We start from the raw sequence: 22135 nt of genomic DNA on the forward strand, positions 1-22135 counted from the left end.
GCAGTTGAATTCTGCCATTAAACACCTCCAGACTGTGTCACCAGCAGTAGGTGACATGCTGGCTGCTGGAAATCCCTCTGTCCTTTCAGCTCTTCTTGGTGTGCTGGCTCCAGCTCCAGGAAACTGTGCTGGACTTGAATTACATGGACTAATTCTGCCTCTGTGCCTGGTTCTTGTCACTGTGTGACTGGGAACAGCTCCGAGTCACCGGTGTGAGCTGGAGGCAGCCTGTCCCTATGCTGTCAGTCTGGCTGCAGTCAGATGGGCCGGGTTTAACCATTCAATGCAACCATTATATCTTATTTGTTGGAAATCAGATCCTGTCACCATGGATCTGCCTGATTTTGGAAATAATAGGGGCTGTGCTCATTCAGCTGAATCTGGACCAAGGTGCGAGGACCAATTTTGGGCTTTGAGACTCGTGTCCTGATCCCGTCTCTCAGAGAGATCTGGGTGTGTATCATCCAAAGCCTGCTTTGGATCCCTGAGGCAAAAGTGTGTGCATCATCTGGAAGGGCCTGTAGGGTATCCCAGACCCCCAGAAAAGACAATTGAGCCATCACCATGGTGCTGTGCACTTCTGACTTCTTGAGGGACAATTGTCCATTGGGCCACGGTGAGCCTGTGTGTTCTCTGCACTGTGGTGCTGCCTGGAGCTGTTAAAATCCAGCCTCTGTAGGGAGGTGGCAGCACACACCCACAGCTCCAGGCTGGACCACAGCCTCAGGCTCAGGGCAGGGAGCAGCTTACCAGTGCAGATAAGTCACAGCTGGACATAGCTACGCCTTTCCCTGTGGTTTGGGTTCTTGGTGTGACTTCCAGCTTTAGTCTCTCTGGTTACATCCAAGGTGAGAGTTGATCCTCCTGCCATCCCTAAGAGATGGACATGAGGAGCATGTGGGATTTGTCCCCTCCAGCTGACAGATGTCCTCAACGCTGACTTGTGCCTTTGCCTCCTCCCCAGGTACAACCCAGGGTGTGCCTTGTCCCAGGTGCAGCCGCTGGAGCCCTGGGGAAACACTGTCTATGGCTATTCCACGTGAGTGATTCCACCATCCCCACACCCTCCCACGGGACCAGACTCTGGCACAGCCCAGTCTCCTCCCATCCTTCTGTGCACAGAGGCTGGAGAGAGCTTCTTTTATGTTCCCTCTGGCTCTCACCCTCCATCTGCTGGGTTTGCTGTTCAGGCACTTCTTCCTGCTGCCATCAGCCTGTGCTTCAGTTACAAGTTCTGTGTGAAGGTGACATCAGCTCCTGTCACCTGTTCTTCAGCCTGATTTCCCAGGTTTATGTCCCATGAACAGCCCACCCAAGGCCTCCTGAGATGCTGGGTAGTATTTACCAGTCCGGTGCCAGTTCCACTGGCTTTTCACCTTCGTCACCCACCTGGGCTGGCAAAGGAGACTGTGCTGTCCTATCCCATTCTCTTCCACTGCTTTTTCCGATCCTGTGGCCTGCCCACCCTCTCCAGGGCACTGGAGAACCAAAGCACTTTGTATTATTTCTTGAGAAGCTCACTTTGACCCAGCCAACAGAGTCAGGATGGAGTTGGCCACCCCAGACTCACCCGGTCTTCATGCTCAGTGCAGAACTGCGAGGACTCTGAAGAAATACCCTTACTCTTGCAGGAGTGAAGATGCAGAAGCCTATGAATTGCAGGATGGGGAGTTCAGCTCAGGGATCTTCATGAAATATCTGAAGAAACACATTCTGCAAGAGAAGAAGGTGACACACATGCTGGAGGATGTGTTAGAAGGTAAGAGAAGCAATAAACCACCCTCTTCAGTGGCAGGGGTGAGACAGCAGGGACTGAGTGGCTCCACATCACCCCATCCCATCCCATCCCAGCCAGCCACCTCCCTAAAATCCAGATCACAGGCCATGCCCCATGGGAGCTTTCAGTAGCCTGCAAGCAGCATGGAGACATTCACGTAGGGCCTGAAAGGCAGGAGTGATCCTTGTGCTTCCAACTCTTTCCCACAGACATTGGCCATGATCCCCTGGTCGCTGGCAAGCAGGTGATGGAGATCAAGCACACTCTGAAGGAAGCCCGGTCCCTGACTGACCCCATCTGTCCCTCGGGAGAAGCCCCTGAGCCCTGGGGGCACAGCCAAGGTGAGCCATACGGGAGAGGAGAAGGGAACTGGGGGTGCCTGTGCCCCTCAGGGACACGGCTGTGCAGGGAGGTGTTGACAGGACTCTCTGAGGAGCTGATCATGCCTGAGTTTCCTTTCCAGAGCTGCCCAGCAAAACAGTGACCTTCCCATGTGGCGTGCGGGTGGAGCTCTGCTTCCTCCGGCTCTTCTCTAACCTGATGTTTGTGTGTGCCAAGCCACAGCCACCCCTGGCCCACATCACTGACCCCCAGCTCCTGCTCCACCAGCTCACTGTGAGTGCTCTGGCCAGTCCCCTTTCTGGGCTGCTTTCCCCAGGTCAGAGGTGGGGAGGGCGGTTGGGTCGAGTCCTGAGGGCTCCGAGTGGCTGATCCCAGGTGAAAAAGGATCCCTTCCTCTGCATACATCTCTTGGAGGCTCCTTCCACATCTCAGTAGATTCCCTGCCTTGCTCTTCATGCATCACAAAGAGGACTTGGCAAAAGTTTGATACCTTTAACCAGTTACCCCCAGACTGATTTCTGGCCTGCCTGATTAAATTATTGCATTTAATCTGATTGAGGCCAAGATTCTGTTTTCTGTGTTAGAAAGTAGGTTGGCTTTTTGACTTATGCCTTCTTTAGCCTGCTGTGCTAATATATTTTAATGCAACAATATATTCTTTCGTAGTTGAGCTGTACCAGCTTCCTTGAACCCTTGAACCTTTCCTCAAACCTTTCTTCACAGACCATGTACCCATGTGGGCTTTACTGATGGTCTCCATGCCACTTCTACAGATTTAATTTGCTGCTCCTTTCTGTAACCATCTCCCTTGTTTTCTGTAGTCCTTCTCCCAGGGCGTAGCTCATGTGTGGTGGATTTTTTGGCCCTTGTTTCTTGTGGAGGGACACTGCTCCTCAGCACATTGGGGTCACTGACGCAGCATGGTGGACCCAGGAGGTTTGGAGCCTGATCCTGCCCATTCCTAAGCTGCAGCACCATTCCCCCTTGTGAGCATCATGCATGAAAATTGTGTCTGTGTGTGTGACACGTATCTGTGTGCTTTGCCCCACATCAGTGACTGGGGGAAGGGGAGCCCTGCTGTCTGCTCCTGCCTCTTGGAGCTGTCTCAAGAGGGATCAAGGAAACAAAAAGGGACCCCAGTGCAGCCAGATCCCTCTTCCTATCCTAGTGCATGGTGGAGCTGGCTTACACTGAGCTCCAGTGCTGTCTGCAGGGGCAGCAGCATGTCCTGCCTTGACTGTCACCTGCCCCACCCCCGGCATCACAGCAGCCACCACAGCCCTGTGGGATCCCTGAGCTGCCCATGGGGGCACCAGGCTCCCTCTAGGATCCTGCCAGCACTCCTGGGGGATGCTGAGGGCTGCTGGGGCCCCGTAAACCCCACGTGTGTGGCTGAGCTGCAGGAGCAGGAGGCTGAAGGCCAACACCACCAGGCTGAATGTGAGGTTATAAGCCCTGGGGATCGATCCCAGACAGTTGTTTCACTGCGGAAATGGGGAGTATAGGAAATGGGAGTTTTCCCACCATTTTCCACATTCTGGTTATCAAAGAGACTTAATTTGGCTTGCTGTGAGTTTGCCAGGAGTAATTATGATGGAATTTTCTAGCACTGATCCATTTTCTTTAGTTGTCCCATATTCCCTCCCATCCCGTGCCTTTCCTGACCTCCATTTTTACCTGACAAGAATTGTCTTTAGAGGGAGAGGCAGCTCTAGCATATGACCCAAGGCATTTCCATTTATTTTTTTTTCTCTATATTGTTTAAATCCTTACTTTTTTAAAACCCTTATGTTGGATCTCCTTGTTTTCCAGACTTTTGATCTGGAACTGTTTGACACAATGGCCTTGCCGGTGAACCTTTCCCCCATTTATTTAGAATGTACCCACTTCTGGGCTAGCTAAAACCTGGCCTTGCCAATTCCTGTGCACCATCTTCATTAAAAAGCACTTCCTGCCATAGGGAAAGGTTTATAAATAATTATGACTTGCCTAAAAAAAATTAATTTAGAAAATCCTTTTTTCCATTTTCTCCTATACAGCCAAAAATTATAAAGGAGAGTATGGTAGGGAATTAGCTTGTGGAACAGGAGGCTGGGAATTTAGCAGACTGCAGATACTTGTGGATAATGAGTTGCTGTCAGCTGACAGGCTTTGAATCTCATGTGCCAGGGATTTAATTGATCCCTTGAGATCCCAGAGTCATGGAGTGTTTGGGTTTGGAGGGAATCTCTGTAGATCATCCAGTGCAGCTCTCCTGCTAAAGCAGGCACACCAGGTTGCTCCTTGCCCAGGTGAATGTCTTGAAGGTCACGAGGCTGGAGAACAGTGTGCCTGTGGGACACAGCCCTGGAGAGCTGGTGTATTTTCAAGGATCCTGATGAACAGGGAGTCAAGCAAAGGCATCAGGAGGGCTGCATGGATTTACTGAGGGCTCCTAACTGAGCTCACACATGAAAAGGATGTGCGAGAGGTGGAAGCAGGGACAGGTAATGTAGGAGGACTGTAGAGATGTGGTTCAAGCTTGTGGGAATGGGGCTCAGAAAGCCAAGCCCATGTGGAGCTGAATCTAGGGACAAGAAGAAGGGCTTCTACAAGTGTCTCAGGACTCCCAGAACCCTGACACTAAGGAGAAGGTCTGGAGCGAGGGAGACCCTTGGAGGAGGAGCAGGACCAGGTCAGGGAGTGCTGAACCAACTGGACCTTCACAAACACCCAGGACATGATGGGTGCACCCATGAGTGCTGAGGGAGCTGGAGATGAGACTGAGAGCACACTCTCCATCTCCTCACAGTCTTCCTGAGTCCTGGAAAAAAAGCCAGTGTCACTCCTGCCTTCCAGGAGGGCAAGAATGAAGATTTGGGGAGCTCCAGGAGGGTCGACCTCACTGTGATCTCTGAGGAGGTGACAGAGCCAATAACCCCTAAACACAGAGAGAACAAAGAGGTGACTGGGAGCAAAGGATAGATTGTAAAAGACCTCCATGCCTGATAACCTGATGCTTTCTGCATCAAAGGGATGAGCTCAGGTGACAAGGCAAGGGTGGTGGATATTTTTTATCCTCCATCTGTGTCCAGTTCCAGCTCCTCAGCACAAGAGAGACATGGACGTACTGGAGAGACTCCAGCCAAGGGTCATGGGGATGATGAAGTGGTTGAAACACCTCCTCTGTAAAGAAAGGCTGAGAGAGCTGGGACTGTTCATCCTATGGAAGAGCAGACTCAGGGAGGGCTCATCAATGTCTGCAAGTACCTGCAGGGAGGGTGCAAAGAGGAAGGAGCCAGGTTCTTCCCAGTGGTGCCCAGTGCCATGGGCACACATTGATACACAAGAAATTCCACTTAAAACTAAGAGAAAACTCTCCTTCTTGGAGGGTGATTGAATATGTTTGGGCTTTTTGGAAAATCAAGGCTGTGGGATTGGTTTTCATTTTCACTGATGTGCTTATTAAGTATACAGATCCCATAACACTAAGTCTCTGCAAGGTGCTACAAAGCAGATTTTGGAAGGATTTGGATAACTGAAGGTACAGTTCAAGGCCAAGGCTGTTACTCAGTAGATGCAAGTTCCTGCACGTGAGCAATCACAAAAAGTAGTGTCAGGATGGGATGGGCAGTGAGTGGAGAACCAGTTCTAGTCAGAGCCCAAAACAGCTGAGGCAACAAAAGCAGGGCACTAAAGTGTGGCAAGGTTGCAAAGAAGAGCTCTGAGATTTGTGTGAGATCTTGTCTGGCTCTCCTGGCTGTTGGTGGAACACTGGGTCCAGTTTTGGGTCTGTGCTTCATGGAAGAAAAGTGTGCCAACTGAAACACAGACAAAGTAATGAAAGGAAGGAGCAAGGCAATTTAGTTTAGGCAAGAAAATCAAAAATATTGATTTTATGGGGCCTTGACATCTATAAAAAGTTGTTTCCAGCATGGAAGTAATTCATGGTTTGAATTGCAGGGGGGAAGTTCCAAAGTGGAGATGACATTCTCCCTAATCTCTAGTCTAACCCTGCCCCTGCATTGGGAAGCCATTCCCCTCTTGTCCTGCCCCTCCATGCCTTGTCCCCAGTCCCTCTCCAGCTCTCCTGGAGCCCCTTCAGGCCCTGGCAGGGGCTCTGAGCTCTCCTGGAGCCTTCTCCAGGCTGGACACCCCCAGCTCTCCCAGCCTGGCTCAGGAGCAGAGGGGCTCCAGCCCTTGGAGTGTCTCCATGGCCTCCTCTGGGCTCGCTCCAGCAGCTCCAGGTCCTGCTGCTGTCGGATCCCTGGGCTGGAGGCAGCTCTGCAGGTCAGAGCATGTGCTGGAGGATGGAGCTGGCTGGACACAGCGGGGCTGCACCCTCATTTCTGCAGCCATGCTGCCAAAGCCCTGTGTCAGCAGCATCTGGCTGATCTGATTCCTGCCTGTTTGGTCTCCAGGTTTAGGCTCCATTCACTTGTCTGATCTTCCCCAAGCTCCCTCCAGTTTATCTTTCCAGTAAGGAGCTGCCAAGTGTGGAGATGGATTTGGCTTTCTCTTGCACAGAGATAAATGGTGTTTCCTCAGCCTCCAGTGACCTACTGGATCAGTGATGGTGCTACTCCTGTTCCACCAGCCTTGCATGCAGGGGTATCCTGATGCCTGCAGATTCCAGCCAGCATTTGGGATCCAATATTCTTCCTCATACTTTCCTGGCCAGAATCAAATGGCTTTGGCTGCTTGCAGGCAGCTGTTCAGGGAAGGCTAGGAAGAGCTCCCAGGGCTTCTCCAAGTTCTACATCCCCAAGTGTCCTAGCAGCCTCCTTCACCAGCATTTCTTTTGCTAAGGATCACACTGGGACAGTTGCCAGAGCTAGCTGGCAGAGAGAAGCCTTCTGGAAGGGGCTGCTAGACTGTGGTCTGTCACGCATTCTGGAGGGCTCAAATCCAAGGCAAGGAGGACTTGGTCACAGTCCCAAGGCTGCCAGAGCTCCGGGAGCATTTGGACAATGCTCTCAGGCACAGGGTAGAATTGTTGGGGTGCCTGTGCAGGGCCACGGGTTGAACTCAATGACCTTTGTGGGCTCCTTCCAATTCAGGATATTCCATTATCTAGGATTCCATAAGGCCTTTATTTCCTTGTCTCTTCCTGGGGTATTAGTGACTCCACAGTTCAGTCGGTACTGAGGAGGATCTCATAGACACAGTGCTGTTTTGGTTAAATTTGAGTAACTTGGCAAGAATTGGCAGTTCTGTAGATGGTGGGGGGCTAAATCAGCACTCAGCACAACTCAGAGCTTCCAGCTGTGGCTTTGGAAAACTTGCTCCCTCTGTGACACACTGCTGGCACTGCCAGTGGTTGTGATACCAGCTGGTGCTTCTTCCTGCTCTGCTGAAAATCCCACTGTACCCCATTTTTCACAGTAAGATGTACTCAGGGTCTTCTCATTGATGTGCACAAGGCAAGTGTGTAAAACCTCTGCATTCCTGTTGCTTTCTGTGGTACTTCCCTTAGGATACACAGCATTTCCACCAGGCAATGGTGTTAATCAAAACCCTGAACACGTTAGATGGGCAGCTGTGCCTCAATGCTTCATGCTGATGCTGAAATTTCCTTGCATTTGCTCTTGTTTTTCTGACCCAGGAGATGGGTGATGTGGCCATCCAGAGGGAGAGCTGTCTGGACCATGTGGAGACTCTGCTTGCCTCTGTGTACCAGCGGGAGGAGCTGGACTGCATCTTCCAGCTCTGTGCACTGCAGAAGATTCAGGTAGAGAGTAGCCAGGTGCAGATTTCCACAATTCACCTGCACTCTCATGGAGCTGGTGTCCCCATGCACATGGCTGGGGCTGGATATGGCTCTCTGACCATGTGTCTGTGTCAGTGTCACATCCAGACTGAAGAGGAGCACGTTGATCTTCAAGGCACAAATCACAGAATCACAGACTGGTTTGGGTTGGGGGAACCTTAAAACTCATCTCGTTCCACCTGCCATAGACAGGGACACCTTCCACTATCCCAGGTTGCTCCAAGCCCCATCCAACCTGGTCTTGGACACTTCCAGGGATGGGGCTGCCACAGCTTCTCTGGGCAGCCTGTACCGGGGCCTTGGCATCCTCACGGGGACGAATTCCTTCCCAATATCCCATCTAATCCTGCCCTCTGGCAGTGGGAAGTTACTCTTCCTTGTCCTGTCCCTTCAAGCCCTTGTCCCAGGTCCCTCTCCAGCTCTCTTGGAGCTCCTTTAGGCACTGGAAGGGGCTCTAAAGTCATCATGGATCCTCTTCTCCAAGGTGGACACACCCAGCTCTCCCAGCAGGTTTTCATGAGACCACTGTCCTTTCACCTCACCTTTTCCACGTCAGCAAAATCTTTCTGATTTACAATCAGGCTGCAGAACCCGAGTGTGGATGCTCCTTGCTTTTGTATTGTCTCCCCTGCCTGACCTTCGTATCAAAGCTGACCCACAGCAGCCTCTGCTGGGGGCAGAGAGAGGCATCACAGGTCATGGATTGTTCTGTTTTCCTGTGCTGCCTGGCCAGGGAGGCTGCTCTTTGCCCCGTCAACCACGGGGAGGTCAGAGCTGCTGAATTATTTCAGGTGGAGGAATGTCTCACTAGGCTGTGTGCTTGCCTGAGAGATGAGCTCATGGGCTGGCCAGAATCTCCAGTCCTCAGAGTAACACTGCCAAGCCTGATCCATGCTGTGCCTCTTTGGCACACTTCAAAACACCCTCAAACTATTTAAAGACTATGAGAGAAGCAGAATTGCTTGTCCCCTGGCTTGTCTCTCCTCAAACAGCAGTTTGCACCTTGTGTATACTTGGATTTTTCTTCCTCCTCTAACACACAGCCAGTGTATCTTACACCAAGTGCTGCTCTCAAGCTGCTGCCTGGATCTGCCTACAGCAAGTTCTGCTTGCTCTGTACATGATGTGCTTCAGCATATGGCAGTGTTTTCAGTTCTTAATTGTTCCTGAATTTCTTTTTTTAACCTTTCCCAGTTGTTCTGCATTGCTTTTAAGTGCAGACAGGAGACCTGGACCAGGCCTTGCCTGCCAAAATCTTCTCATGCCATTATCCCTGCTCTTTACAGGTGTTTTAGGCACAGTGCCATGCTGGGGGTCTGTTTTCAGGGGTTTGACTGCCATGAATGTGGTTATTCTCTTATTTCTTCATCTTCTATAAAATTCTAAAATAGTGCTAGGCTGTGAGTAGATCCCTGTGGAGCACTGCTGGTTAATGCTGTTGGCTTTTACAGTGTGAGGTGTGTTTTAGTTCATAGAATCCCAGAATGTTTTGGGCTGGAAGGGACCTTAAAGCTCATTTTGTTCACACCCCTGCCATGGGCAGGGACACCTTCCACTATCCCAGGGTGCTCCAAGCCCTGTCCAGCCTGGCCTTGGACACTTCCAGGCCTGTAAATGGTTCATGCTTTCCTCTCCCATGTGCATTGGCCATGGTGCAGCCACTCCTGCTCCCCTGTGCCCACATCCCAGGGGTGATGCTCGCAGTGACACTTCCCTGATGGAGGTGATGCAATCTCACATGGCCTGATTTCAAGAGAAGTCCTGAAATCCAAAATCCATGGCTGTGGCCTGCGAGCGTCATGAGCTGTATGAGTACATACAGCTCATTTTCTCTGGCAGCAGCGTTGCTGCATCGTGCCACAGCATGGGGCTGTGAGCCTGCCCAGCAGCCAGCCCAGGCTCCTTCCTGGCAGCAGCAGTAGGAAAGCTCTGCTTCCAGTCTGATTCTCCCATTCACTCTGCGTTCTTTGCTCTTCCCTTCCAGACAGATGTGGTCCTGCAGTTGGATTTGCATTACATCCGGCCAGGCACAAAACAGAGGACTTGTGAAAGCCTGCAAACGACCCTCCAGCAGTCCCTGCTGAGGCAGTGTTTCAGCCAGGGGAGTGACTCACAGTCAGGCTCGCAGCGAGCTCCTGCCCGCGCAGGCAGCGCACGCCTGCAAGATGCGCTGGCGCCGAGCACAGACCCCAAGGGCCAGGGATCCCTGAGCACAGGCTCTGGCCACAGCTTGCCCAGCAGCAGCCCCTCCAACTTCAGCAGTGAGCCCGAGGAGAATGACGAGAGCGACCTGGGCGAGCTCTGCTTGGCGCTGCTTCGGGCTGGCCCGGGGCAGGACGGGCCCTGAGCCTCAGCCTCGGGAGCTTCTCTTTTAACTGAGGCCTCAATTTGAGAGCTAAATCTGTCAGGATCCATCAGCCGCTTCCCAGCCTTGGCATCGCCCTGTCTGAATGAGACCAAGGCTGCTTTTTTGGAAAGGTTTCTCCTGTCTGCACCCTGTGGCGTGCAGGGCCTCACTTCCCCCTGGGAATATTCCCTGTCCCCTGGGAATGTTGGGATCCGCAGGGATTTGTTGTGGTGTCTGGCAGAGGACACGGCCACCCACCAGCGTAACGCTGCCAGGCAAAGGTGCAGGCTGGTGTTTTCTGCCTGAAGACAAACGTTGCTGCGTTGGATGTGGTGGGTAGCCCACAAACACTACAGACCCCTCTGGCTCAAATCCCAGCCGTGACTGCTGGATCTCACCAACCTGTGCAAAGGACACAGGGCTGGGGAGCCAGGTGAAATAGTGTCGGCTCTCCACGGGGTTCCAGTGTGGCTTCCTTCCCACGCCTCTGTCAAAGCAGGTGTCAAGTTATGCATTTATGTATTTCTGAAGCATGTATTTATAACTGGGAGGCTGGACAGTGGCTTGCCAGGAAAAGGAAGGTCAGATGTTCCATCCAGTGTGCGTTTACATTGGAGGCTGGTGTTCCACTGGACCAGGAACAGCGTCCAGGCAGGTGCACTGACACCTGCCCCTTGCACCGTGGTACAGGGGCATTAAAGGGTGTTCAGCCCTCTGCAGTCCTGAGTTCTTCTCAGGTGCAGCATGTCCTTCAGGAGAGATAGAATGTACCAGGACTGAGAAAGGATAACTTCAAGAAAGTTATTATTAGTGCAAATTGTTTTGTCTGTGTGCCTGTCTGGGCTGTGTGCAACCTCAAGCACTAGGTGGAGAGCCAACTGTCCTGGTGAGCCCCGGGTGAAGAGAGCCCAAAGGACAGCCTGGGTGGGCTGGTGCCCCTCCCTGATTGCTTCCCTAATGCATGTTTGATAAAGGTATTGCTCAGTGACCCTAGGGAAGTGTGGTGTCTCCTTCCTTGGAGGACAGTTCACTTTGGACTGCAGAAGATGCCAATGACCTGATCTAAGCTGGCTGAGGGCTGGACCAGAGAACACTGGAGATCCCTTCTGGCCGCTGTGGTCCTGTGGAGCAAAGAGGTTGGAGGGCAGAACTTCTTGAGAGGTCAAGGGTAGCAGGGTAGGGAGAATGCCCAAGCTGTGACTTGCTTTAAAAGAGGGTTGGAGGCAGAATTTTCTCAGTTTTGCTCTCCTTCAGCAGTGAAGATACATCCCCGTCTGTGGTGTCAGTTGCAGCACAGAAAAATCTGAAATGTTGCTTCCAGATAAAGCATTCTACAAGTGCTGGAAACCTGTCCAAAAAGAACAGAGGAGGCTTTTATTATTCTCACAGTGAGTAGCGCCAAGGGAAAGAAGAGGGGCCCCAGCTGGCTGCAGACTAGGAAGTCTCCTAGAAAAAAAAAATATATAAAAAATTCAGAGGATGTAGTTTAACTAAGATGGGCTGATAGAGAAGCTAAACCAGAAATTAATAAACTGATTTCAGGAAGGACCAAAGATCAACCCAACAGCAGCAGGCACTGGGGACAGGTCAGTGGGAATGGCTTAGCTGGCATTTGGGAGGAGCTGGGGCTCTCATTGGCTCTGTGGGGATTATTCACACCTTCCTGTGCTGTTGAGGCATGGCTTTTTCCTGGCTCACATTATCATGCCAAGTGTCATGTAATGTGAATGTTTATCTCATTCAAAGCAAGGCTGTTTATTTTTTCTGAATAAAACACTATTGGTGTTTTTAGTGCAGAAAGTTTCACATGACTCTGAGTTAACTGTGTTTATTTTCCCTCTAATTGCCAGGGTGTAACTTGATATTGATCTGCTGGGGTTTCATGCTTCCAGCTTGAGCTTCTAGGCTCTTCTAGGTGAGCATTGTTTCTTTTTTTAGGTTACTGAAAATACTGAAGTTTGTGTTTAGAAGGCAGATCAAGTGACTAGATAGGATGCAATGATGGTGAAATGTGTAGATGAAAAAGTCCTCATTCATTGTGATTTGTCCATCAGCTTTGTAAGTGTGGCTTGGTGGTCTCCTGTCTTGGTGCCAACCACAGCACTTGTCCCTGTTGTCAGTTCTTCTGCTCCTCCAAGGAGACCCTGCAGCCAAGTCCAGGAGAACCACCACATTCCCATGGTGGTTTATTCCCTGAGATGATGATTTGTCATGTCTGGGAACTTGCTGAATTGCAAAGGTGGACTTTGTGTCCCAGGCCTCAGCTGGAGTCATTGTAAGGGGGGATGGAAGTATGGATCCTTCATCTCCGCCTTTTCACGTGAAATCCAAACTCCCTCATGGTGGTTAAACTGTTTAGTGCCAGTAAATTTTCCTGGAAATCTATGTTTCCATCTCCCAGCATCCAGGACAGACAAGACATCCCAAGATTGCCATGTGTCTCTTAGCCACATCCTTTCCAATCTGCACCTTGGGCTCCACAGCCCACTGGGCCACCTGCAAGTGTGGGAAGGGAGGAGCAGAAAAAGTGGGATCAAGACATCAGCTCCAGTTTACATTCTCTTTCTGCCTCCTTATCTTCCACACCATTGCCCTCCACTTCCTCTGTTTCTGGGTCAGTCTGTGCCCAGAGGCTACAAACAGTACTTAGAATCATTTCTGTAGGTAGTACAGGTGTTTTCCTTCACCCAGGTCTTTAAAAAGCACCAAGTGAACTGAAGCTTTAAAACAATGAATGACAAAAATAGCAGTACCTAAATATTCAATAATTTTATTTTTAGACGGATGCCCTTCTTTTCCTCTCTGCTAGGGCAGATGTGTTGAAAAGAAGGACCTTGGACAACAGCCTGATATGTTCTGCTGCAGAATTCATTTGGGATGCAGTTCTCAGCTCATTTGCTGAGGTTTGGCAGTTCCTGACAAAAAAAGGCAAGTGTACCCAAAAGGATTGAGAAAACAAGGCAGTGAAAATCAGAGCAATCAGGGAATCTTGGAAATCATTTCAGTCTGTTACTGGAAAACCCTGGGCCCAAGTGTAGTCAAGAGGTGTGTTATATGAGCGCTGGCAGATCCACCCAGCCTGGCACCCTTCTGTTGGCAGCAGATTCCTAAAGGTTTGTTTTCAGTTGGCATTTTTGTGATCAAAGGAAGGAAAAGGTGGATTTGTCTCACATCAGCCACATGCCAGCCTCAACCAAAAGAAGAAACACAAGACAAATCCTTCATTTCAGGAGTCATTTCTGGGGGGGAAAAAATTCAGTGTGGGGCAATGTTGAGTAATTTCATTTACCAGCTGACTTAACTCTTTCTATCTTTTTGGAACAAATCCTCTCCCTCACAGGAGTAAATCTGAATTTACTCTTCAGAAACTGGTAGGTTCTCCTTATTTTCCCTGTTAAGAGGTTTTTCATGATATACAGAACCTGCCAGATCATTTCCTACTCCACATTACAGGGCAGAGTGTAGGGTCCTGTTGATGGAATATGCTTGCAGTGTAATAAAACATATAGAGGGACATGCAGGGAAATTGCAGGATTCAACAATATAGTTTTGGTCTTTCCCTAGTTTTTGGAAGTAGCTTCTCATACAGGCAGGAGAGATCCCAAAGGCATTCAGGGGCTGTTCACTCCCAGGGAAGGAAGGAGCTTCCCAAAGGGCAGGTTCTCGTGTTCTCTAGAAGTTAATGCTTCCTTTTGTGTGGACAAGGAGTGAAGAGGATGATCTTGTGAGCTGATATGATACAGGAATCACCTGTTTTCTGAAATGCTGAGGGTTGCTGTCATTAGCTGAGGATCACTGGAAGTCAACTTGCTCTGAGCACAACAGGACCATCCACAAGGCAGTAACAGGAGACACAGGCTCAGTAGTTGTGAAGAGGGAACTGTTAAATGCAGGTGCTGCTCTCACAGCCAGTGAGTCACAGACAGCCTTTATCCATCATGTTTTGCACATGGAGACATCCACAGCTCTGCTCTCCTCTCTCCCAGTGCTGGCAACTGTCCTGCTTCCAGCAAAACATTGAATCAAGTCCCTCCCAAGCATCACTGTGGTTGTGCTACCAGAATACTCCCAGAAGAGTGCTTGTGTTCTGAGCGATTCTGAGCACCAAACTGGGAGTTTCAGGACTGTTTCAGTGAAATATCCCTGCTCCCCGTCCAAGGAGCAAACAAGGACATTGGTTCAGCTTAGCTGGTTTCAAAACTTACAAAACTGAACTCATGGCAGGGCAAGAGAATAAGGGAAAAGTGGTAAAACAGTCCATTTGAAAATGTCAGATGGCTCAGATTCAGTTCTTCCAGGCCTCCCCATCAGGTGGATGATTCAGGAATGAAACCAGGAGCACAGTTAGAAACAAAAGGGGTGAGTGAAGCCATCCCCTGTCAAGCTAATAAACCCAAGATGACTCATAAGGAGATTCACACTGCCGACCTTCATTCGGGCACCTCTGCAGAGACCTGGGGCACCTCTTCGGAAAACAGAGGCAGGAGCAGGTCTGGTGTCATGGTGAAGCTTGCAGACCACGATTTTCTTGTTAATGGTGAGAAACTATTGATAGCACAGACCTTTCATGTTGTCCCAGAGTTCTGTCCTCTATCACAGATTATTTCAATGACTGCTTTGCCATTGTTACTAATCTCTTGAAACTAGGTCTGTAACATCATGTGACAGTGAAGAGAAAAACACATCCTCAAAAAAAGGCTCCTTGAAGTGCTTGAAATTTCTTATCTTCACAGTTTGGATAACCTTTTTCATAACAAGCAACAATTTCAGATATTGGTCATATCACCCCCTCAAAGAGATAGAAGACACACTTTGAAATTACAGACCAGACTTCGTGCGCAGAAGAACTGACACGGTGTCACACAGTAAGGAAGAACTAATGTCTCTTTGATAAATCTGTCTTCCCTAAGTTGGGTTTTCTTGCCACAGTGTCAGGAATAGTTGACGAGACAGACGTGTTATTAAGTGGTAAAAATAAACAGATGGAAGAGACAAGTGAGAGATTTCAGCTATGACTTTCCAGAATGTTTCAGCAGAGAATAACCTCCTCAATTCCATTCCCTACCAGAGATGAAAGGCAGTAGTTACTCAAGGACTGCATGGTTGGAGCAATGGGGCGCCCACAGGTCCCTGGTTCCCACCTGCCCTCAGGGCATGTGAGATGGGGCAGTTTGGGGTCCCAGAGAGGGGTGCTGGTCCTGACCTGCTGCTCCTCCAGACTCAAAGTCACCACTGTGGAGAGCGTTGGTGCCTGACCACATGAGCACTGACTGCCTTGGGTCCTCCTAGGAACTGGAACCTATTTTTGAGACCAAACCCCTATATCATCCCTCTTCTTTCACTCTCCCTCTCTCTTCCACAGAAGAGGGGTCTCACTCCTTCCCTCTGTGGAGGATGCTGCAGTTTGGCCAAGGCTGTGCTCCTGACAACGGAAAGGGCAGAGCACAGGCAGGCTGAGGATACAGCCACTGCAAGAGATCCTCACTCTGACAGAAGGACATTGAGAGGCTGGAGTATATCCAGAGCTGGGAGCAGAGCTGGGGAAGGGGCTGGAGCACCAGGAGCAGCTGAGGGAGCTGGGGGGGCTTAGCCTAGAGAAAAGAAGGCTCAGAGGGACCTTCTTGTGCTCCATGACTCCCTGACAGGAGGGTGCAGCCAGGTGAGGGTTGAGCACTGCTCTCATGATACAAGGGATAGGATGAGAGGAAACTGACTCAAGTTGTACCAGGGGAAGTTCAGATTGGATACTGGGGAAAAGTTCTTCACAGAAAAGGTGGTCAGGCATTGGCACAGGTTGCCCAGGGCAGTGGTGGAGTCACCATCCCTGGAAGTGTTCAAAAAAACATGTGGGTGTGGCACTTGAGGACATGCTTTTGTGGTGGTCCTGGCAGCTGGACTCAATGACCTTAGAGGGCTTCTCCAACCTTAATAGTTCCATGTCCTATGATTCTATGTTTCATGCTCTGGGAATGCAACGGTAGAGCACCAGCTCCTGCAAATGTGACACTGAAATAGGGTCAAGTGGCAGTGTTGTAAGTGTTGGGGAGCTGACCTTGGTGTCTGGGGCCCTCACCACAGCAAGGCACAACACAAAATCCCATTTTCTGAAGAGCTGATGGTCAAGGGATGTTGTTCCCAGACCTGGCTCATGCCCAGGCTATTGGTCATTGCTGGAAGAACAGAGGGTGGCTTCTGCTGTGTCACTGCAGCCACCTATCAGCCTGCCTGCTTTATCCTTCTGTGTCATTTCATATCAATTATAAAATATTAAACCAGATAAATACCTCTAACCTTTCTGGATGATAAGATATCGTTCAGCCTCCTAAAATGCCTTGTTTTCGCTGGAAAATGCTAATGGGATTATATAAAGGTTATTTCAGCCTCCTTTCAATTCTGGAGACGTGGCAAAACAATCACGATGCCCTTTGTTTATGCCTTTTTAATGACTGCTTTTACCTTCAGGTATTTGAGTCTTCTGCATCTTTTCAGGTGATCCTTTGAGAAATCCTCGGACTGCTTTTTTTGTGGAAACTTCCTGAGGAATGTAAATGTGCCTGTGATTTTAGAGGTCTGGAGGAGAGCTGGGGTGGTGGAGCACTCTGGCAGTCTGGCAAATGTTTGATGTGCTTGTTTAGATGTCCTTGTGTATTTTGCAGTGCTAGGGTCAGGAGCTGCACCCACAGGTCCTGCATTGTGTCTGTGCAGCAGTGCTTGCAGCAGTGAGCACCAGTGCACCCCTGGGGCACTGCTCGTGCCCTTCCCTCGAGGCCCCTGCCCATGAGCCTGTGCCAGGCTGCACTCAGGAGAAGCTCAGTTCCCTGGATCATGGATGCCTTTCACTGTTGTGGTTTGACACTGGCCAATTGCCAGACACCCGTGAAAGTCGTTCACTTTTCTTGTTACAGAGAGTTGGGCAGATGACAGGGAAAGAAAATTTAAAAAGGGCTCAAGAGTTGAGATAAGGACTGGCAGAAAAAACACTCTAAAGTCAAAACAGGTTCAAATTTAAAGGTATAAAATAAATTTATTATGAGCAATCAGAGGAGGATAATGAGATGTAAAATAAGCTTTTGAAACACCTTTTCTCCTCCCAGCCCCTCCCTCTTTCCCACCAACAAAACAGGGAGACAAGGTGTGGGAGTTTTGGTCAGTTTGCTACTTGAGATCTTTTGTTAGCTCAGGGAGAGGAGTCTTGTCTCTGTTATGCCGTGGGGCTCCTCCCATGGGCAGTCAGTCTTCCCAAGACTGCTGTGGCAAGGGTCACTTGACCACAGGGTGCAGTCCTCTAAGGCCAGGCTGCTTTAGTTTGGAAGCAAGGGCCCTCTATCTTTGGAAGTAGAGGCCTTCTCTCTTTCTTTGGGCTTCTCACTAGATCACAGCTTTCTCTGGCATCCACCTGCCCTGGTGTGAGCACTTTTCCCACAGGCTGTGAGTGGATCTCTGCATCCCCTGTGGATTTTATGCATTACAGGGACAGTTTGTTTTAACATGGCCTGCAGAGGAATCTTGGCTCCAACGTTCAAAGCACCTCCCCTTCCTTTTTCCCACTGACCTTGGTGCTGCCATGTTGCTTTCCCTCACTTCCTCTTCTTCTCTGACTACAAGAAAAACTTGCTTGTAGGTACCATTGCCAACAAGTTCCACCAATTCAAAGCTTCTTGCAGGATTTCGCAGCGTTGAGAGGTCGATCGCATTTGGGTTCGTGTTGGGGAGTCACTCCCCGCGTTTTTGCTGCCAGCCATGTGGCCCTGCCACCATTACACTGCCACTGTTTAATGCCTCTCTTGATGCAGGGCACCGGGAGGAGAAGCCACTGCTGCTGGCCCTGCCCTTGTGCCCGAGGTGCAGCTGCCCAGGGGTGGCCAGTCAGGCAAAGCTCGCCACAAGCTGCACAGAAATGGCAGCGGCCATGGCACGTCACTGCACCCAGCAGGGATGTCTCGCCACCCTGGAAAAAAACTGTGTGCACTGCTTTGATTTTCTTCTTAAATATGTCATCACAGAGGAATTACCAGCCTCTCTAATTGGCCCAGTAGCATGTCAGTCTTCAGAGCCATCAGAGACTGGCTCCATTGGACACATTCCTATGGTGGAAGCTTCTAGCAGCCTCTCACAGAAGCCACCCTAATGGCCCTCCCCCACTACCAGAAACCGGGCTGTGCCAAATCAACACACACTCCATGACAAAAAGTCCCTGTTTAATGCTCATCCACTGCCATGATTTAGCATCAGCCCAGTCAGCCCATCTCAACTCCTCCTGTAGGACATTCAGAAGCACATCACACCCCTCCAGCATATCAGCAAACTCCAGTGGCTTCCTTCAGGCCACTTCAGTGGCTGTAACAGAAAGACTGTCCCAGGCACACAAGGTCCCTGTGTCATGGGCAGAAGTGCAGAAGCTCTTTCTGAGGTCCTTGTGTGATGTGTGTCCTTCTCAAGGAACATGACATGCAGCAGCAGGACCAGAGGAAATGGCCTCAAGTTGCTCCAGGGGAGGTTTAGGTTGGACATTAGGAGACATTTCTTCACTGGACATTCTATGATATGGCAAGGTGCTCCAGGAGAAGATGACAAATGCTACCTGCCAAAGAGCCTATTTCTTTTATTACCTGTTTCCTTCCTACCTCAACTTACTTACCTACCTGGAGGCTATAATTTTTTCTTGTGTATCTCATTGTAATTTTATTCTTTGACTTCATCAATGCTTTAACAAGCCTTACTTAGCCCTTTCATAGGAAGAGGTTTTATGATCCACAATGCAATAAGGCTGCTTATTCATTCCTGGCTCCTCTCCACTATTTTTCCTCACAGGAAATGCTGCTGTTTCCCGCTAGGCTGCAATGAGAGTGCTGAGCACATTTCTCTGCCGTGCTGGCATGAGTCAATATGAGTTCAACCTTTGGAAAATTGTTTCTTGAAGGCCAGAGACATTTGTTTGTCCTACAGTTAAACATCTTTTGCTGACACATCAGAGCCACCCCAGCCCATCGCTCAGTGTCCTGAGTGACAGCCCAGCTTAACTGAGGCACCATGTATGCCTAACAGGATAAAAAAGGACATGAAAATGCTCTAATGGGGTCAAAGGAGGCCCACAAGGGAAAAATTCATTTTTGGATGACTTTTGACTGTGCTATTACAGAGCTTTCTCAGCACAGTCCATCATGATTTTAAGGCACAGAAAGAATTTTCTTCTTAATGAATCTTACAATTGTTTTCTTTTTTTTTTTCTTTCCTGAAAAGCCCATTTGTCAACTCCCCCCCATAGTTTCCTATCTTTTTCCTTTTCTCTAAAAGATTGGTTTGAACAAAAAGTATTCAGTAGCCTGCACTTCTTATGATACCCTGTGCACTGATGGGGCATGGAGCAAGCTGGTCTAGTGGAAGGTGTCCCTACCCGTAACACCAGGTGGAGCAAAATGACCCTCAAGGTCCTTCCAACACAAACCATTCTGGGATTCTATGACTTTATAACTTTTTGGAAATTGATATTGCATCTAATACTGCTTCTCAGGAGCTGCAGCCTCACAACATGTGGCTGACAGCTGTGACTTCTCCAAGGGAGTCATTCCTGCTGATTAATTCCAGCCAGTGGGCATGGAACTGTGTCCTGTGTGTGGCACCAGTATGGGCTGCCCCATTGGGCAGAGGATGCAGAACTAGAGGTGATACAAGGGCCAAAGGCAAGGCAGGAATGAGGGGCTACACAGGAGGGAGAAAAGATGCAGGAGGCACAGGACATGCAGGAGGAAGAGGAGGTACAGGTGAAACAGTGGAGGGAGAGTTGATGCAGGAGACACAGGACAATGCTGAAGCTGCATTGACTTGTCTGCATTTACCCCCCCGCAGTAGATATGGGGGGCTGTGCCCTCAGGTGTGAAACAATGCAAGACACAAAGTTGAAGGCAAAACATTTGTGTCAACAAAATTGAAACCAAATTGAAAAATAAGCAGTCTTTCCAAGGTGCTGGCCTTTCCCTTGACTGAGAGCTCAGTGGAAGGATTACCCAGGGAGTGAGAGCAGCAGAGTGCCCTGGAGCACACCCTGATTTGCTCAGGGGACATGCATTGGGACACCACGCAGGTGGATCCCAGCTCCTGATCCAAACGCATTAGTATGCCACTAGTATGACATTAATATGGCAGGGTGGAAGTCAAACACAGAGGATTTTTTTTGCCTCACCTGTGGGATTCCTAGAAACGAAGGTTTGGAGAGCAAGAAGAAAAATCTTCTCGTTCCTAGTTATCCTCTTGTCCCTAGTTATGGACAAAAGTCTCTGGCTCAGACTGGGAACAGTTTAAAATCCAGCACCTCAGTGCAGCTTGTGGGATAAAGTCTCAGCATTTGCCACCCTGCCTGGGGCTGGACCCACCCCACTCATATCCAGCTGCACATTAAATTGCTCAGATGCCTCACAGTCCCCTGTGACCTTTTCACTACTCCACGGGGAAGGGCAACAACATGGAAAACTGCCAGAGGTCATTTCAACAACCAGAAGCATACCAAAGGGTATTTAAGGGCCAGGGCAGAAGTGGTACGGTTGGGGGTGTGGGGGGAGAGGGGCTGTGCACCAGAAGCCCTTGTTTCTGAGCTATTTTATCCTTACTCTAGTAGTGGAATTAGCCTCTGTACATTATCCCCTTCTTCTGGGGCTGTGTTCCCTTTAATCCTTGTTTAACATCTGGGAACACATTCATATGTCCTCCTAAATGCCTCTCCTAGCTGCATGAGATAATTTGAAGCAGAAGAATTTAATCTACTGACCTCTTCTTTCCTACCTTTAAACATTGTCACGTTGGCTGCCTATTCCTCCTATTGGGAAAAACATCCCACTTGCCCCTCAGCTACACCTGGACCATGTACTGACCTTAAGCACGAGGGGACTGAGCTGGGACGTGTGGAGTGGCCTCAGGGAGACAAAGAATTCCATTGTCCCACCCCAAACCCCTTGTGAAGGACGGCCCAGGTGTTCTGATTGGGTTTGAGTCCTTGGGGGGTTTTCCCTTGGTGTGCTTCTACTGGTCCTTGACCCTGAACTCCACCCTCAAAGGTGGAAACCCTTAAGAGTTCTGTCCCTCAAAAACCCCTGCTGTGCCTCTGGTCGGGGCTCTCTGTTCTGGACCTGACTTTGTTCCCATGCTGAATAAATGGTTTCATGAACGGGGGCCCGTCTCGTTGGTGTTTGATGCTGGTCCCCAGAACCCCGCTGCTTCCCTGGACGAGATCCTGAGGTTGCTGAGTGCAACATATGGTGAGATGGCATGGCATCCAGCGAAGCAAGAGAACAGCAGGACCCAGCTCCATGGACACCTCGTAAGTCCCCGGCTGATGGCTTGAGAGCCGGCGAGACCCCCGCCTAAGAAATGAGGACTCGAGAGTACCTGGCAGGAAGGCTGGATTGGGAGTGCCTTGAGCATGGGGAAGAAAAGGGCTTACGGAGGTGTGGGAGCCGAGACCAGACGCTGGGACAAACACCTTACATCACCCAACGAGACGTATTATGGACGATATTAACACTGTGGATTGTGGGTACAGAGGAGCCCGCCGAGCCCGAGATCCTGGCTCTCCCCTGGAGACAAGATACTTCTCTGTAAGAGAGAGAAAATGTATCACTCCCAGGGATCTTTGACTTAGACATGTTAAATTGTTGTGCTTCATTGGTGTTCCCCCCTGCTGTCCCACCCCGATACAGGTATCTTGGGCTCCCCTCGTCCCTCTCCTCCCCTATAAATATCCCAGGTTTTCCTGTCTGGGAGATTAGCTGTTGCTGGCTCCCTTCGCCAAAGCTCTGCCTGAATAAAGGGTTGTGCATGGCTGAACGCTAGACCAGCTTTCTCGTCCCTTCTTCCCGTGTCGCCTGCCTGCCACCGCTGAGCTGAGCTGGAATCACTCGCCTGCTGCTGAGCTGAGCTGGAATCACTC

General features: G+C 49.9%; 1 protein-coding gene across 2 annotated transcripts in view; it reads left to right on the forward strand.

Annotated features, from left to right (window-relative positions):
* The window catches only part of LOC107209477 (mucosa-associated lymphoid tissue lymphoma translocation protein 1 homolog), a 30712-nt gene extending 11816 nt beyond the window's left edge, over nucleotides 1-18896 (forward strand). The window contains exons 9-14 of one of the 2 annotated variants that reach the window (XM_015639275.3): nucleotides 965-1039; nucleotides 1632-1759; nucleotides 1987-2118; nucleotides 2241-2392; nucleotides 7704-7829; nucleotides 9853-18896. In XM_015639275.3, coding sequence (XP_015494761.1) covers nucleotides 965-1039; nucleotides 1632-1759; nucleotides 1987-2118; nucleotides 2241-2392; nucleotides 7704-7829; nucleotides 9853-10215 — 976 coding nt within the window. In that variant the 3' untranslated portion in view covers nucleotides 10216-18896. The remainder of the gene's footprint in view (nucleotides 1-964; nucleotides 1040-1631; nucleotides 1760-1986; nucleotides 2119-2240; nucleotides 2393-7703; nucleotides 7830-9852) is intronic. The other variant, XM_015639276.3, reaches the window with a different exon arrangement.
* The last annotated feature ends 3239 nt before the right edge of the window (nucleotides 18897-22135 follow it).

Source organism: Parus major, chromosome 10 (genome assembly GCF_001522545.3).
Source record: "Parus major isolate Abel chromosome 10, Parus_major1.1, whole genome shotgun sequence".
Lineage (NCBI taxonomy): Eukaryota > Metazoa > Chordata > Aves > Passeriformes > Paridae > Parus > Parus major.